Source organism: Rhipicephalus microplus, chromosome 7, assembly GCF_043290135.1.
Source record: "Rhipicephalus microplus isolate Deutch F79 chromosome 7, USDA_Rmic, whole genome shotgun sequence".
Taxonomy (NCBI): Eukaryota; Metazoa; Arthropoda; class Arachnida; order Ixodida; family Ixodidae; genus Rhipicephalus; species Rhipicephalus microplus.
In genome coordinates this window covers 26,417,071-26,432,231 of record NC_134706.1, presented here as the reverse complement: position 1 = coordinate 26,432,231, position 15,161 = coordinate 26,417,071, and the positions used below count along the sequence as shown (strand labels likewise).

Sequence of the window (15,161 nt, the reverse complement as noted above, 5' to 3'; positions counted from 1 at the left end):
AGATTACAAAGAACATCCGACCTCCTGCCTTATCACTCCGTTTTACTCCGTGACGCCGCGGAAGGAACATCGTATGTATCCAGGTTGTTTCATAGCCAAAAAAGGCATCTTTTTTTTTTACGTTTCCAGATTACAGAAAGATAGCACAATCCCTCAGAGTCAATGCCCAACCGAAGTTCCTGGTTGATTATACAGCACTGAACGAGCTCTGTGATACCCGTCTATCGAGTCCACCGGCTACAGTTCGTCGATTGCTGTATGTGCTGTAAAGTAAGAAACAAGACCACCAGCCAACCGGCCAAGCTGAAACAGACTACGGCGGCGTTTGTCGCCCAGTTAATCCCGACGTTTTACCCAAGTCTTCTTCAGTGATTGGTTACATATCTCCAGACGTTTTGACAGGTTTGCTGCCCGTGTGTTTCTTGCTTCCTTTTTAGAAAAGAATGCAATTTAAAGGCTCGTTTTGCTTTGTTGGGCAAATATTATCGAGATCTAGTAGACGATAATGGCCACGAAAACATAGGAAATGTTATTAGTAGTAATTATGATATGAATGCAAAGAGAGTAAAATGGGGAGAAAGATTATTTGCTGCTGGCAGACACCGAACATGCAACCTTCTAATTGCTTTCGAACCTCCTTCATTTTCGCAGGCGTGCGTACGAAGGGGGCCGGGGTAGGGGCGGCCGTCCCCCTTTGTCACCCATGAGGGGGGGGGGGGGGTCGCAAAATCTGCCCAATTTGCGGACATAATAGAGGAGAGGGTGCTTTGACAAATCTTCACCCCTCCCCACCCCCTCCCATTCCCCCTGAACGAGAACTCTGTGCACGCCTATGTTCATTCTTAAGGGACTATGACTGAGAGTTGCCCAATTTCTGTGTCACAGATGTTTCGACCCACGCACGGCTTTTACAGGCGGTGAATGGTGGCGCTTGCCTAATTTTTGTGGCGACGTAGGAGCTTTTGCGTACATTAGGACGGACGCAATTCGCTTTAGTCAAGCCATACACGATACAGCTTTAATGTAAAATTATTGATGAATCTTAGGCGATAACTAATAGGTATAGCGCGTTATGTTAACGTTAATTTGACGAAAGCCTGACATATTTAGCAGTTTATTTTTGAAGAAAACATTTTTCCCATATCAAAAATGTAACCCTATCTCACAGAGTGTTTGGACGCCTTCGATAAAGACCCGTTATCTGTCCTCGCAACCCCTTCCGTACCATTTCGCTGGTGTCGCCGCGCGTCGAACGTCAACGTCCTCGTAGCGTCGAGGATTGCGCCACGAGTGGGAAACCGATGCACACACAAGTCATCTCATTCAAGTGGGTGCCCTCGCAAGTATATATCTAAGTATGTCCATTCGCAGTAATGCAGAGGTCTTGTTGCCCATCTACAGCTTACTCCCGCGCCTCCTATACGCTTTACGCGTTGCAGTGGTAAGCATCATTGTTCCTGCATAGAAGGGTAAATAAGCTGACTGATTGACTTCGCGTCAATCACCATTAATGTGAGTGAACTATGTGACTCTGGGCGCGTCGATCTAACTAATCTGCACATCTGAGCCACGTAACACCTCTCGTACACAGGTAATCAGTAACATTTGCTTCGGTTTACTAATCTCTGCGGGTGGTTATACCCATAAAATAACTACAATGTTCGACCCGAGAACTGTGGCGTGCCTACCACTCATTCGTGCTTAAAGAGTCGTGCGAAGCAGCATCCGTTCAGACCATTGGCACTTTTTCGTCGCTAATCTGAGTAATACGTATGTTGCGATCTAGAAGTTTGTCGGCCCTTTTTAAACGTTTGAACTAGGTCTAACGACGAAATGTTCGCTAAAATTTGGAAGGAAGTTCAAGTTCTCGACCAAAAATCGGCTATACGTGAATACGCGTCAGTATAGTAAAATAACTTCATCATCATCATCATCGTCGTCGTCGTCATCATCATCATCAAACTCAATTACGCGGCAGTCGTTTGACGTGACCGAAATGAGTGATTGCGATTGGATATAACGCTTAAGGAGATTATTCCTTGGTGGTATAGCAAGGAGTGTCGGCGTAGCTTGTGTTTATTGATATGGCATCAGCAGAATGTGGCCCTCGAGTCATTACTTGACTTTTTCATATAACCGTTAAACTGTGCACCACTCTGTCTTGTACAATGGCATCATCCGCATCCTCTTCTTTATATGAGGAACTTGTTCAAACTTGTTCGTGTTTATCTCTACATATGTATAGAGTAACAGTGGTAACGAAAAAAAAAAAGAAGAAGAAACCTTTTTGTCCATTGGCAACAAGCTAATGCAATATTTATATTTGTGTCTTCTTGTATTCATCTGTATATTTATTTGTCTTGTGGTTCGCTATTTCTTTCTGCGGTGAAAACACGCTTGAATAGTTCAATACTAGCCTCCAGCGGGGAAAATTCGGTGGTGTCCATTTTTATATCAAGGATACAACGTCGCACAAGTCATAGCGCGCCAGCCACTTGTGATTTATAAATGCGGGAGCGTAGCAGTAAACTAGGGAGAGGCCTACAAATTAGAATAATGATTGCTCTTGCGTTGCAGAGAGACGCGTCGAATTACGCCACGGCTGTTTTTTTAGAGCGCGTATAGGAAGCGAGGCCAGGCCGTTGGTTGCGTGAATTATGCGGCATGAGTACTGCGGCAGTGGCATGCGTAAGCGGATAATGTCATTGAAAGTGGAACGGGTTCACTACGGAAACTGGGGGAAGTTCAAGTAGGGGAAGTCCGTATACGGGTGGATTCTTCGTATAGACGATTTTATGGGTTTCCGACTTGAGCAACGTTTACGAACACTATACACATAAAACAAAGTCGGTCGCTTTTACTTTTACAATGTAACCTCCGTTTATGTCTCCGGTTTCAGTTTATTGGCAATTTGCTCTTCAATGTGGCCCTTTCGACATGTCTTGCACAGCTATAAAAATAACATGCGCTGCTCTACGTCCTGAAACCACGATGTGATAGAGGGCTCCGGAAACCTTGACCATCTGATATTCGTTAACGCGCAACAACATCGCACAGTACCATGGCCAAAGCCATTTTGCATTCACCAAAATGCAACCGCCATGGCGGGGTTTCGAACCCGCACTTTCTGAACAGTGGGGGTCCCCTAACTACACTTCCACCTTTGCTTTTCACAGCTGCGTCCTAACATTGTAGGGTCTTCCAAAAAAATAGTCAGAAATTTTGTCAGCATGCGTGCGTGGACAGCATCCTTCACTTCATCGATCAGCAGATTTTTTTTGTCTTGTTTTAGAGCACAGGACGTTCTGCAGCCTTAATGTGAGGTAGTAGGCACTGCATGCTAGCTATGATCTCTATGTTATGTGATCGATCTCCTTCAAGCCTCAAAACTTCGCTGCAGCATTTGCAACGCTCGCCATGTCAATAGGAGCGCTGTGGTGACGGCAGCGGACGCCATGATGAAAATCCAGATGGACTAAAACGCGTTCTTGGGCTAGTTGGTGCGTGGTATAATATACAAATATTGGAGGCATGAAGGAATGGGGACAAGAAATGACAGGACTATATATGATTAAAACTATCGCGTCTTGCAGTTCACATATAAGAACTGAACGACAATTTCAAATCATACGCAGGCACCCTAATATTCGATTTAACGAAGTGATTACCACGCTAGAATTATTTCGGTAAATCGAGAAGTTCGTAAAATCGAAAAAAAAAAGAATTTTCTTTGTGTCTCTAAATCTATTTATCACGAAGCCCAGCTGGAACAACCAATAGATAAGATTGCTCGCTGGCACCGGCCTTCATCTAAAACACGCCGAGTCACAAACAAACGGATGACAATTCGCGAGCTATGTGCGAGAGTAGAGATACATTACAACCCTCAAGACATTCAATTAAGCTCGCTGCTTTGTAGCTACGCCTGCTATCTCTTTCTTTACTCTCTCATTTTTGGAAAATCATCTTTAGTATGGGTTTTCTGCCCAGCTTCTTTCGTGGTTTCGGGCAGCTGAAGACATTGAGCCCTATACATCGGCGCCTGTCAGGTAATCGAAATTTCTTCGTTAGATCGGACACCTCGTGAAATCGCGTTTCTTTATATCAAGTTTTAACTGTATAGATGGTGCTATGCTGCAGACGCAACCGTTTTGAAATCGCCCTGAGTTTGAGATGTCAGTCCCGACACTTGAGGAACCTTCCGTATAGTAATTTCTCACGCCTCCCACCCTCACGCAGGACACGACCACACTCGGCCTAAAGAGTGGACACCTGTTCCTGCTGACAAGGACGTAGCTGCCGCGACATGGACTCCGGCTCCAACTACACGTGCAGCGACGGACTGCTGCTGCCCTTCCTGGACGAGTCCAGCTGGTCGCGGGGCGGCCGCTCGTTCGTCTACCTGCTCGGCCTGATCTACTGCTTCCTGGGCGTCGCCATCATCGCGGACGTCTTCATGTGCGCCATCGAGCGCATCACTTCCAAGACGCGACGCCTGACCCTGTCGGCCCAGGTGCCCGGTGGCCAGCCGGACATCATAGAGGTCAAGGTGTGGAACGAGACCGTGGCCAACCTGACCCTCATGGCGCTCGGGTCGAGCGCGCCCGAGATACTGCTGGCCATCATCGAAATAGTGGGCAGCGGGTACGCCTTTCTTTGGAAATTCTTTAGGCATGCGGGACACTTGCGTGGCACTTCCTGCTGTGAGTGCGTGGTGTTATGTGCCATTTTTCTCCCTCATTCCTTTTCATATTGCAATCTCTCCCATCGTTTTCCCGTGTGTACAGAATAGTGAACAGGATGACCTGAATTGGCTGATCTCTTTGACTTTCCAGCTCTGCTATTGCTTCATGTGTGCATATGTTGATTGATTTGCTACGAGCTCGTAAAAAATGAAAGAAAGAACGAGGTCACGTGCTATGGCATGCCAGTTGGCAAAAAAAAAAAATAGTTCTACGCGCGCTGTCATTGCTACAAGCGACGATAGCCAATAGTCCCAGTTATATATGCAAAAAATGCTGCAGGGGTGGTAGTTTTCACAAAACTTCCACCCATGCCCCCATTCGCTCTCCCTTCATATAGGAACACAACAGGACAGACGTTTGAACTAGTTGGTTAGGTACATTCGATGAAGCTACGGCGCTGAAAGCGCAGGGACTAACGAACATGGCAGCGCATCTTAGGCCGACTGGCAGACCAGGACCATCTTTTTTTTTTCCTTCTGAGTCGGTGCACTGATCCCCCCCCCCCCTTCCTTAACTAAAATTCCTGAACTAAAATCTGGAACTAAAATTCACAACACAAACACAAAACAAGCCACACATAGGAAAGAAACGACGTGCACGAGCGCTGACCATCAACTGCTTTCTTCATTTCTCAATGCATGTTTATGTCCAAGGTAGTTTTACCACGCATGCGTACACAAAAGACGTTTCAGACTTCTTTTCTGTGTTCCCGTCTTTTTTTTTTTGCGTGCACCAGCCTAATTATCTCGAAATATGAACCAATCCTCACTGCTGCAAGTTTCACAGAAGTTTAAGACAAGTGAAACAGTGATGTAAAGGGATGCCCAGCCATCTTGAACGGGTGCTGCGTTCATACTTGTAAACATTGTGGATCAAAAAAGAAATATTACGCATATCTGAGGCGCAACATCAATAAGTAAGTATTAGATGATGTGTTTTTTACTAGGAAGTACATAAACACGTAAATATAAAGACCCTAGTATTTATAATTACCTGTGGTGATCTTTTTTTCTCTTTCCTAATTCTAGTACTTCTTGCGCTGCTCTGAAAATGCGACGCTTTGCACGAAAAAAAAACCTCTGCCAATGATATGGTGCTACCACCTGGCAGGCCGAAAATGGTACGAGAACAGCATGACGAGTGGCTGCAGATGAGACCAAGACTCATGCAGCGCCCCCAGACTAAAGAATATCGTCTATCGACGACATTTGCAGTGATGTGCGCAGATACGCGGCCAATTTTTTTTTTCATTAGCACCGATGATCTTGCTTCACTGCGTATTAAGCTATGAGTTCGATTTTTACTAAACTAAAAAGTTAAAGTACGCCATGAGTTCATTTCGTACACAGAACAGGCCACCAAAATGTGAGAAACAGGTGTGTCTAAGCCACTTTGGTGTGCAGAACCTTTACCATCTCCATTATTTACGTAGGTTCGTGGCGGGTGACCTGGGACCCGGAACTATCGTCGGCTCGGCGGCATTCAACTTGCTCGTCATCACCGCCGTCTGCGTGATATCGATTCCCGCCAACGAAGTTCGAACCATACGTATGATTAAGGTAGGAACGACGCCTAAATCTTGAACGCATGCAGTATCTATTCGTTTTACCGTCAGCCCCAAGTGTCATTACCAAAAACAAGAAAAAAATCAGTGATTATAGTTAATTCATACAATTGAAACTCGTGTATTGAAATGTTAGGTAATACTTTTACGTACTATGTTAGTTAAAAAATCGCGAAACAAATTTGTACATTGTTATTTATTCATCAAAAAACCTAATCATAGAATGCTCGCTAATGCATCAGGGAGCATGTTACCTCAATATATGAAGCCAACCTCTCCGTGGTTAAATTAATATCGAGAGATACGGCCAGTAATATTATTCTTAATGGTGGTAGGAGCAACGAGGGCACTCTTGTTTCTGTTTTTTTTAAGCGCTTCCAGTCGAGTATTCACTTCCGGCTTTCCCAATATTCCGAAATTTTCTTGATTGATGTTCCAGTCAAGATTTGCCTCAGATGAATATGATATCGAAGACTGAATTTACTTGAAATAATAGCTAATTACCTATCAGTATAGTCAAGACAAATAATTATACATGTTTACTGAAAGAGCTGACGCCTTTCTTGCAAGCAGGTGCAATCATCGTGGCACCCGGCAGGGCAGATCTAAACCAAGCACTTCCATTTTGGTAGTGCATTTTGGTAGTCCATTTCGGTAGTCCATTTTGGTAGTGCAAAATAACGCAATGTTAACACGAGGAATACACGACGGCACAAAAACGCCGAGCTGCGTGACCCTATACCACCCAAACCAAAGATTAGGGTCACCGATTTTTTTTTTTTAGATGTGCCGTATACTCTGACACCCTGCCAGCTTTCAGTAGCCGAGCAGGCTGCCACTGTCTGTGTGGTTGACTCAAAAGGCCGCCATCACTGGGTTCTACAAAGCCCGCAATGGCGTCTCTAGCATTTCGCGAACTGCAACAGGAGGTGCCCGATTGTCACGCTGCAGTGACAGGAAGGGTCTTCTGACCAATGGCGCCTTCTAACGTACACTTAAATCGAAGGCTGTCATGTTTACCGAATGCACTCTGTCCAGAGACAATTTGGGTGGCCGCGGAAACAGGTCACAAGCGCCATGTCTTGATACGATTCATACGGCAACACGGTGTGATAAGGCCGCTCTAAAATAGGGCGCCAGTTGGCTTATACATGCCTTGCTTTGCTTAATTTTATTTCTGCCGAACACTAGAACGTGGCCTGCTGGACTCAGTGGGCTAATCTAGGTATTGCAGAACGGTTTCACTCCATTGAGTTTTCTAATGGCGGCAATTTTGAACCAATCAGAGAAGATGAAGAAGTCTTTTGCACTGACAAGATGGTGGAATTGAAAATATACAGAGTAGAGACACAAGTGTCCCACACCCAGTATATAGGTTTTAGCACAGAAGTGCGCGATAAGTGAACTCTACCGGGCCCCAGAACCCAAAGTGGCGGCATGTCTCACGTTTTGCTTGACATTGGCGTAAAAAAATACAACTATCACTGCCTGTTTGTTTGACAGAAAAAAAAAGTCTATTAAAGCCATTGGTAAAATTGCTTATAAGAAGAGCATGGAATAACACAGGAACGAACAGTCAATTCTAAACATAAATACGTTAAAGACCCTACAGTTGGCCCTTGAGACATGTCACTTGCTTGATAATGTCCTTGCAGTTTCATTCACCTTACAGAACCATACCTCATAGAGTTCGATATGTTATTGAAACAGCAGTATCAGTAATGAGCAGGATTCACAAACACTCCACTACCAGATTACGACACCCTTGAACTGTGACAAGTTCGGAGAAATAGTAACGATGTACCTCGAAAAATAATAGAGGAAAAAAAGGTAGCTACTTCTTTCACAGTTTACTAAAACTTATGGCAATCAATAGGAACGCGTCTCTATCGTGCAAAGCCTCGTGTATATTAAATTTTTATTTGCGCATAATAATGCGGGTGTAGAACAGCGACACGAAGCCTGCAAGTTTATGTTTTCTGGCAATATGTACTTCTATTTGGTGTAAGCATTCAATACTGTATATACTTGTGCTTTTGTTTTTTACCTGCGTTTTGTTAATGGTGTTTCGAATCTAAGTCGCTTTCATCGATATCTCCAGTGCTTGTGTGCCAATTGTCGTTTCACGCAGGAGCAGCAAGTGAGAGGTTAATGCATTTTGTCCTCTCTTTCCTAAGTGTAACTTCGCATACATGAGTGAAATTGTGCTAATGTCAATTCAGTTCAAAGGCTACGTGTTGAGCCGACACTGGGAGCTTGACAGAGCATTCATTTTTTCGAAGCTGGTCGCGTCACGTTAACGCTATTTCTTAAGTAATGCTTCCTCCATGCTTGAGTATTCGTTCTGCGCGAATATTGAAGTAGTCGCGCAAACGACGCAACAATGGTTTCCCTCGTGCCGCCAATCGGGAGGTTGTATGGCTTGCACGTCTGGAGGCCGCAACTCAATCGAGGGTCGCGTTTGAGTGATATACTCGCGGATTGCGTGACTCCCGCTTTCGCGACGAATGGCTGCTTTTGGGAATGAAAGCTGGCGGAGACCCAACAACGGCTGCGAGGGAATGTTAGATGCGTCACTTAGCCAAGTCCGCCAAGAACCGAGAACGTGTTTTCATAAACAGGCCATTCAGACATACGTTAGGACTAACAGGCAAGAAAGCCAGGGAAAGTTTAAGGAATGACATTTGGGGTAATTTTGATGTAAATGTGATCAAAGCGGAGGATCGCCACTGCTGTTGCTCAGTTTGTTTAAAGCATCGGACGCGTTATTCGAAGATCGCAGGTTTGGTTCCTGTCAGTGACAAGTCGTCTTTTTGCCCAATTTAATTTATTCACATTTACGTCACAATTACTTCTAATAACACGTAATGTAATTCGCTTGTATTTATTGTAAGCTCCAATGAATATTGTGCTTGACAAACGAAAAACGAGCCCCTAAATTTCCCCATTTGCTTCATTCAAACTTAGAGCATCTTATGAACACACCAGGTGGAAATCTGAAAGAAGGGGAGTAGTCCGATGAGATCGTTTTCCGAGTATACAGAGCTAATGAAGTCGACAGACAGTTAAGACAAGGACAGCTTAGGAGACATTATTCGTGGCTTCTTAACTACAGTGTAATTATCATAACTTAATTTAAAAGAAGTTCAAGCGGGGGATGAATGTACTCGTAATTTGAAATTGTGATCTTGGATTCCACCTAAGGAAAGTTATTTTTTCGTCCACTCTTATTCTTTTCGATTTAGGTGAGATATAATACACTAAAGTTAAGAAACCTGTAGTAATATTTTGAAGGCCGACATATAGGACAGGGATGCGTGTGGCTGGGTAAAAATTATTTGAATAAAAGCAGCTCTAAATGCATTTTCTGTCGATAGTTTTTAATATTAAAATAAAGGTTGGCCCTACATTTCGGGACCTATTCAGTCCCTTCGTCAGAGCGTGATTTTTAGGGCTCCTCCAAGACCTTATGAAAAGTTTATAAGTTAGTCATAATTTTTCTGATATGATCAGTCATTTATGTTGGTCATACTTTCATGTTATGTTATGCCATGTTTGAAGTAAATTCCATTAGCGATATGGTTTGGAGAGCAGGAAGTCGTCGGTAGATAGGTAGATAGATCGATAGATAGATAGATAGATAGATAGATAGATAGATAGATAGATAGATAGATAGATAAAAGCCCCCGAAGTTCGCTTAGAAGTTCTTCGCATTTACATATGTGCAACCGTTGCATTATGTGAGCACCAGCCTCGAGGGTAGAAATTTACCAAAGAATATCAATAAGTGAGCTACCATGATAACATGATATTTTATCGGAGTCAGTTGTCGTCGTATGTTGCCACATTTCATTGTTGGCGGGCTGTGAACGCATGACTACCCTCCTGCTTGTGTTACGCATGTGTGCGCTCACGTTCCAGCCCATATCCTCAAAAGTAAAAGAAACCACAATTTTATAGTTGCTTTTTTTTCGCCAGCACAAAATGTGAAAGCAGGTCCGTCGCACATCCGTGACGTCACGCACTGCACAACTTTATATATATATATATATATATATATATATATATATATATATATATATATATATATATATATATATATATATATATATATATATATATATATATATATACACATATATATACATATATATATACATATATATATACATATATATATATATATATATATATATATATATATATATATATATATATATATATATATATATATATATGAAAGAGTAGGTGTCCTTGGATCCAGTGGAAAAATACCAAAATCGAGGACGGGCAAAACGAAAAATTTTTATTATTCCTACGTTTCAGCCGGGTACCGGCCTTCATCAGGGTTTTTCCCTGATGAAGGCTGGTCCCCGGCTGAAACGTAGGAAAAATAAAAAGTTTTCGTTATGCCCGTTTACCACTCTTTATCATATATATATATATATATATATATATATATATATATATATATATATATATATATATATATATATATATAACACGTAATATCGAACGCGCCTTGCAGGTGTTCGGCATCACAGCATTCTTCAGCGTGTTCGCATACCTGTGGCTCCTGATTGTGCTGATGGGTTCGAGTCCCGAAATCATCGAGCTTTGGGAAGCCATCTTGACGCTTCTTTTCTTCCCGCTTCTGGTGAGCCCTGCGCGTTTATAAACCATCTTATTTATTTTTTTTCAAAATACCGTTGGCCGTAACCTGGTTCGTACTTACAATGAATTTGCACATCACACTGAAACAAAGCAATTTTAACGCAGAATAACGAAAACAAATCTGCAGAAATATACACAGCTTAAAAAACGCAAAACTGTAGAAAACATATTGAGACGGTGGTACAGCGTGCAGTATGAAATAACAACACTAGCAAGCCTCATTGTTATGCTAGCCTTTTTAGCACACTTTTCAAAGCTTTCCATGCCTTTCAAATTCAGTTCGCACACTGGCAAATGGTTCCAGTATTTTATCGTTCATGAAGGAAACGAATACGCGTATACATGAAGATTTTCGCAACGAAAACACAAATTGATTGCCAACAATCTGAGCGGATAGACTAGATGCAAAGAAGGAAGAAGTATACACGTTAGTCTAGCAGTCTCTTTTGTGTGTCCTGTTCTAGTGCACAGTTCTTTACAAGACCAGCCAACTCACTCAAATTGCAACTCTAGTTACGTAGAGTGCTCGGCGATTCATCATCTTCATCATCATCATCATCATCATCATCATCATCAAGAATTACTCTGTTGCCGAGATGGGCAAAAGCTTGCCTTAGAAACAATGTCGTGTGGCGATGTCAGCATGTGACGTCATGTTTTGTGACACAATGACGACGTAATAACAAAGTCACAAATTTCGACTGTTTGTGATGTCAAATAACGGCGTCAAAAAGCCGTAACCCCTTATCGCGCGACTTCTTGCGCAGTTCGCGTAGACTACGACTGCAGTCACCTTTCGCATATGTGGCTTTGAGGCACAAGGCTTGACGAGTGTCTGTGGTGGCGCAGGTTTTTCTAGCGTACGCGGCGGACACGGGCATCTTCTGGCCAGGGGCTCGCAAGCGAAGCGCCCAGAAGCAGCTCGAGCTGCAGACCACGGCCGACATCGCCAAGCACGCGAACAACGCTGTCGCACCCACCACACCTGGTGGAGGACCCGCGCGCCGGGAGTTCTTCCCCAACGGCGAGCTCAACAGGGAGAACCTTCTGGACTTCATTCGGGTCAGTCGGGAATCGTCAGTTCGTTAGGGAATCTGTTGCGCTTCAAAACGCCACAAACGATTCAGTCCGGCAATAGATTATCTCTCTTTTGGTCAGTTCCTCAGTCAATCAATGATGCATTAGGTCAAGTTGGAAATGACCCAGAGAACGAAACTATTATTCAGGCGACTGAAACACTCCGTCTGTCGACGAGGCAATCATTATAAATCAAACGACCTAAATCAATGAGTGAAGCAAGTCCTTCAATCTATCAAATATCGAATTTTAACGTGATCGTACGACTAATAATTTTCTCAGTCGGTCAGTAGATCAATCCCTCAGTCTATTAGACGTTTCATACTGAAATGTATCGTTCAAGAAATTGGAAATGTATAAATTTATTGCTTGATGAGCTGAAGATTCATCAGGCACTTAGTGGTTGAAGCAATGGTAAAAAAATTCAGCGAGCTCCATGCAAGGTTTCACCCTAGTCGTGGTAACGACAAGTCTACCGCATGATATATACTTTCCTTGCCCGCCTCTCATCCCGTGTTTCTTACGCAGGAGATTCGCAAGCACCCCGGGCTGACGGACGAGGACGCTGCGTGTCTGGCGGCAGCCAAGCTGGCCGAGCAGCAGCACCACACGCGCATGTGGTACCGGGTCGGCGCCATCCGGGACCTGACCGGAGGCCGCCGCACCACGCCCAGCATCAACAACAAGCTGCAGCACGTGAGTGCCTTGAGGACAATGCGCACCTTCCCGTGACGAACTATTCAGTTCGATGCAGTCGCACAGTCATTGCACCAGAGCACTCGGCTCTAGGTGTTTCACTGTTCATTTTTCTACGGCATTGCAAAATGAGCTTCATGACCTCGAAGTCTGTGTTCGCTCGCTTCTACAGATCTACGAGGCCCTCTGCTTTGTGCGTGCAATGACTATGGCGTAACTGGACAATGACTGGGGCCATGATGTCGCGCATCGTGGACAGTCATGGCGCCTGTACAAATGACACCATTTTTCTCCCCGTTGCTCTTTGTATAAAACTATAAAACTTGATATACGGCCTCAGAAATCAACTCGACTTGTGGTTACCGATGTCGCAGGCCTTATGTTTTATATGTGCCTTATCTGTGCATTTTTTACAATGTTTATTCGTTTCTTATGCGTGGAAGAAAATGCGTAAAGCGTTTTCAATAATCAAGCGACAGAACGTACTATATATTTTTTTTTCGTGTGGCCTCCTTTTAATTGCGTGCGGGTTCGCCACGAGGAGATTGGTGCCGTAATACAACGCAGCCTTCGCTTTTTCCGCAGAAACTGGACCAGGAGGTGCGTGAAATGTTCGCACTAGCCGCGCAAGATGAGGCAGACGCAAAGGTGAGAAGCACTACTCGGCCAATGAATTAATGTTTTTTGTATGGTACCTTTAAAGGTACGTCAGCCTTGTTAGTGGCAAACTTTGCTGCTCAACACTGGAACATGTGATTGTGGCACTATATTCAGGTTGCACTGAATTAAAGCAATGTGGTACGTTTTTTTTTCATCTAAAAAAAAAAACTATTACTTGAAGGCATTCGGACAGAGTAGGTTATTGTGTTCTCTTCCAGAGTACACATAAATTCTCCGATATGATGATAATATATGGGGCGAGCAGTAATGCAGCACGTAACACAAGGTACGAGAGATACGTTGTAAGAAAGTCACAGCTTTGCTGCAAAGGCGGAGCAATGAACGCAATAGCAGCAAATAGTAAGGTCACACGCAAAACGACAAGAAGATAGAAACGTGCCCTACGCTTCTCACGAATAAATGACGCACGAAACGTACTCACAGGTAGAAAAGAACGCAAATAAGTGTCTCAGTCGTTGCTTCGCTGTGTCTGAAAAGCGCGCCCTTTTCACAAACGGAGACTGGCAGGGACCTTTGTGTGCCCGGTAACCACAACGGAATCGTTCCGATGAAAGCCCAAGGCCAGCTAAGACGTACGATTGTCTCCACCACGAGATAAGCGCACGCGTAAGCGTTTACTCTGCCCACTCTCCGCGGGGCAAAGTACGCGTGGGAGATGAGAGCATGCGTCACCGCGTCGTGACGATGTGGCGACGCGTGCTCATAGCGCCATCTTGCTGGTAATGCTGAAAGCACGATAGTTTCCTCCCAGATACCCGTCACCAGCGGTAAGTGATACACATAAATAGCTCGGCATTTAAACGTAGCAGGAGGTGCTCCTTCATACCTGAGTGACTAACGCCTCGCCCTCACAAATTCAGAAGTTCCACGCTCGATTACGCGCACCGGAGTCTTTTACTGGATTATTTTTTTCTTGCATTTGCATATATATATATATATATATATATATATATATATATATATATATATATATATATATATATAGTGAATGACGCCGACGCCGGCGGCAAAATCTAGCGGATAGTGCCCATATAATTGCGATCGCAATAAAGCGAAATGGAATTAAGACACTGGGGCAAGACCAACTTATGCAAAGCAGAGACCAATTACATGAGCAGGAGGAAGCAAATAACTATGTAAGAAATTGAAACATTAACGCGGTCATTCTTCAGGCTCATTGCTACAACGATATTCTACAGTGCATATTATGAGGAAGCGATTACTACGTGGGTAAGAAGTGTGGTAAGCTATATATGCATACAAATAACAGCCGCAAGAAATGAAGAAGCTGCAGGTATACAAATAGTACGGCACATTACTTCGGAGCAAAAAAAAAAACAGTTGAAAACTACTTCGTGTTTCTGAGTAACAAATGCATCATTACGTGCTCATCTATTGAGAGATAACAGACCTTTTGCGGTCTATTATTTCTTCGTGCTACTTTGTCTCGGTATAAAGGTCTGACCTTGGCCTACCGCATTTGTTCCAGGCTGCCGACGAAGTGGAGCAGGGCAAACTGCTGAAGCCCGTGCCCGAGCCTGAGAACAAGAACGTGGCCACCATCGAGTTCAACGCGAGCTCGTGCGCAGTGCTCGAAAAGGCCGGCAAGGTGGACGTGCTCATACGACGAAAGGGAAAGCTAGACTCTCCTGCCACGTGCAGGTAAGCACTCAAACATGCATATCTACGATAACTATGGCAAATAATGCCACCGATCAAAGCTA

General features: G+C 43.9%; 1 protein-coding gene across 3 annotated transcripts in view; it reads left to right on the top strand.

Annotated features, from left to right (window-relative positions):
- LOC119180237 (sodium/calcium exchanger Calx) overlaps nt 1–15,161 on the top strand; it is a 76,630-nt gene that overhangs the window by 43,039 nt on the left and 18,430 nt on the right. For all 3 annotated transcript variants that reach the window (XM_037431380.2, XM_075868864.1, XM_075868865.1), the window contains exons 2-8: nt 4,240–4,644; nt 6,178–6,304; nt 10,838–10,966; nt 11,833–12,045; nt 12,589–12,756; nt 13,342–13,404; nt 14,927–15,099. In XM_037431380.2, coding sequence (XP_037287277.2) covers nt 4,307–4,644; nt 6,178–6,304; nt 10,838–10,966; nt 11,833–12,045; nt 12,589–12,756; nt 13,342–13,404; nt 14,927–15,099 — 1,211 coding nt within the window. In that variant the 5' untranslated portion in view covers nt 4,240–4,306. The remainder of the gene's footprint in view (nt 1–4,239; nt 4,645–6,177; nt 6,305–10,837; nt 10,967–11,832; nt 12,046–12,588; nt 12,757–13,341; nt 13,405–14,926; nt 15,100–15,161) is intronic.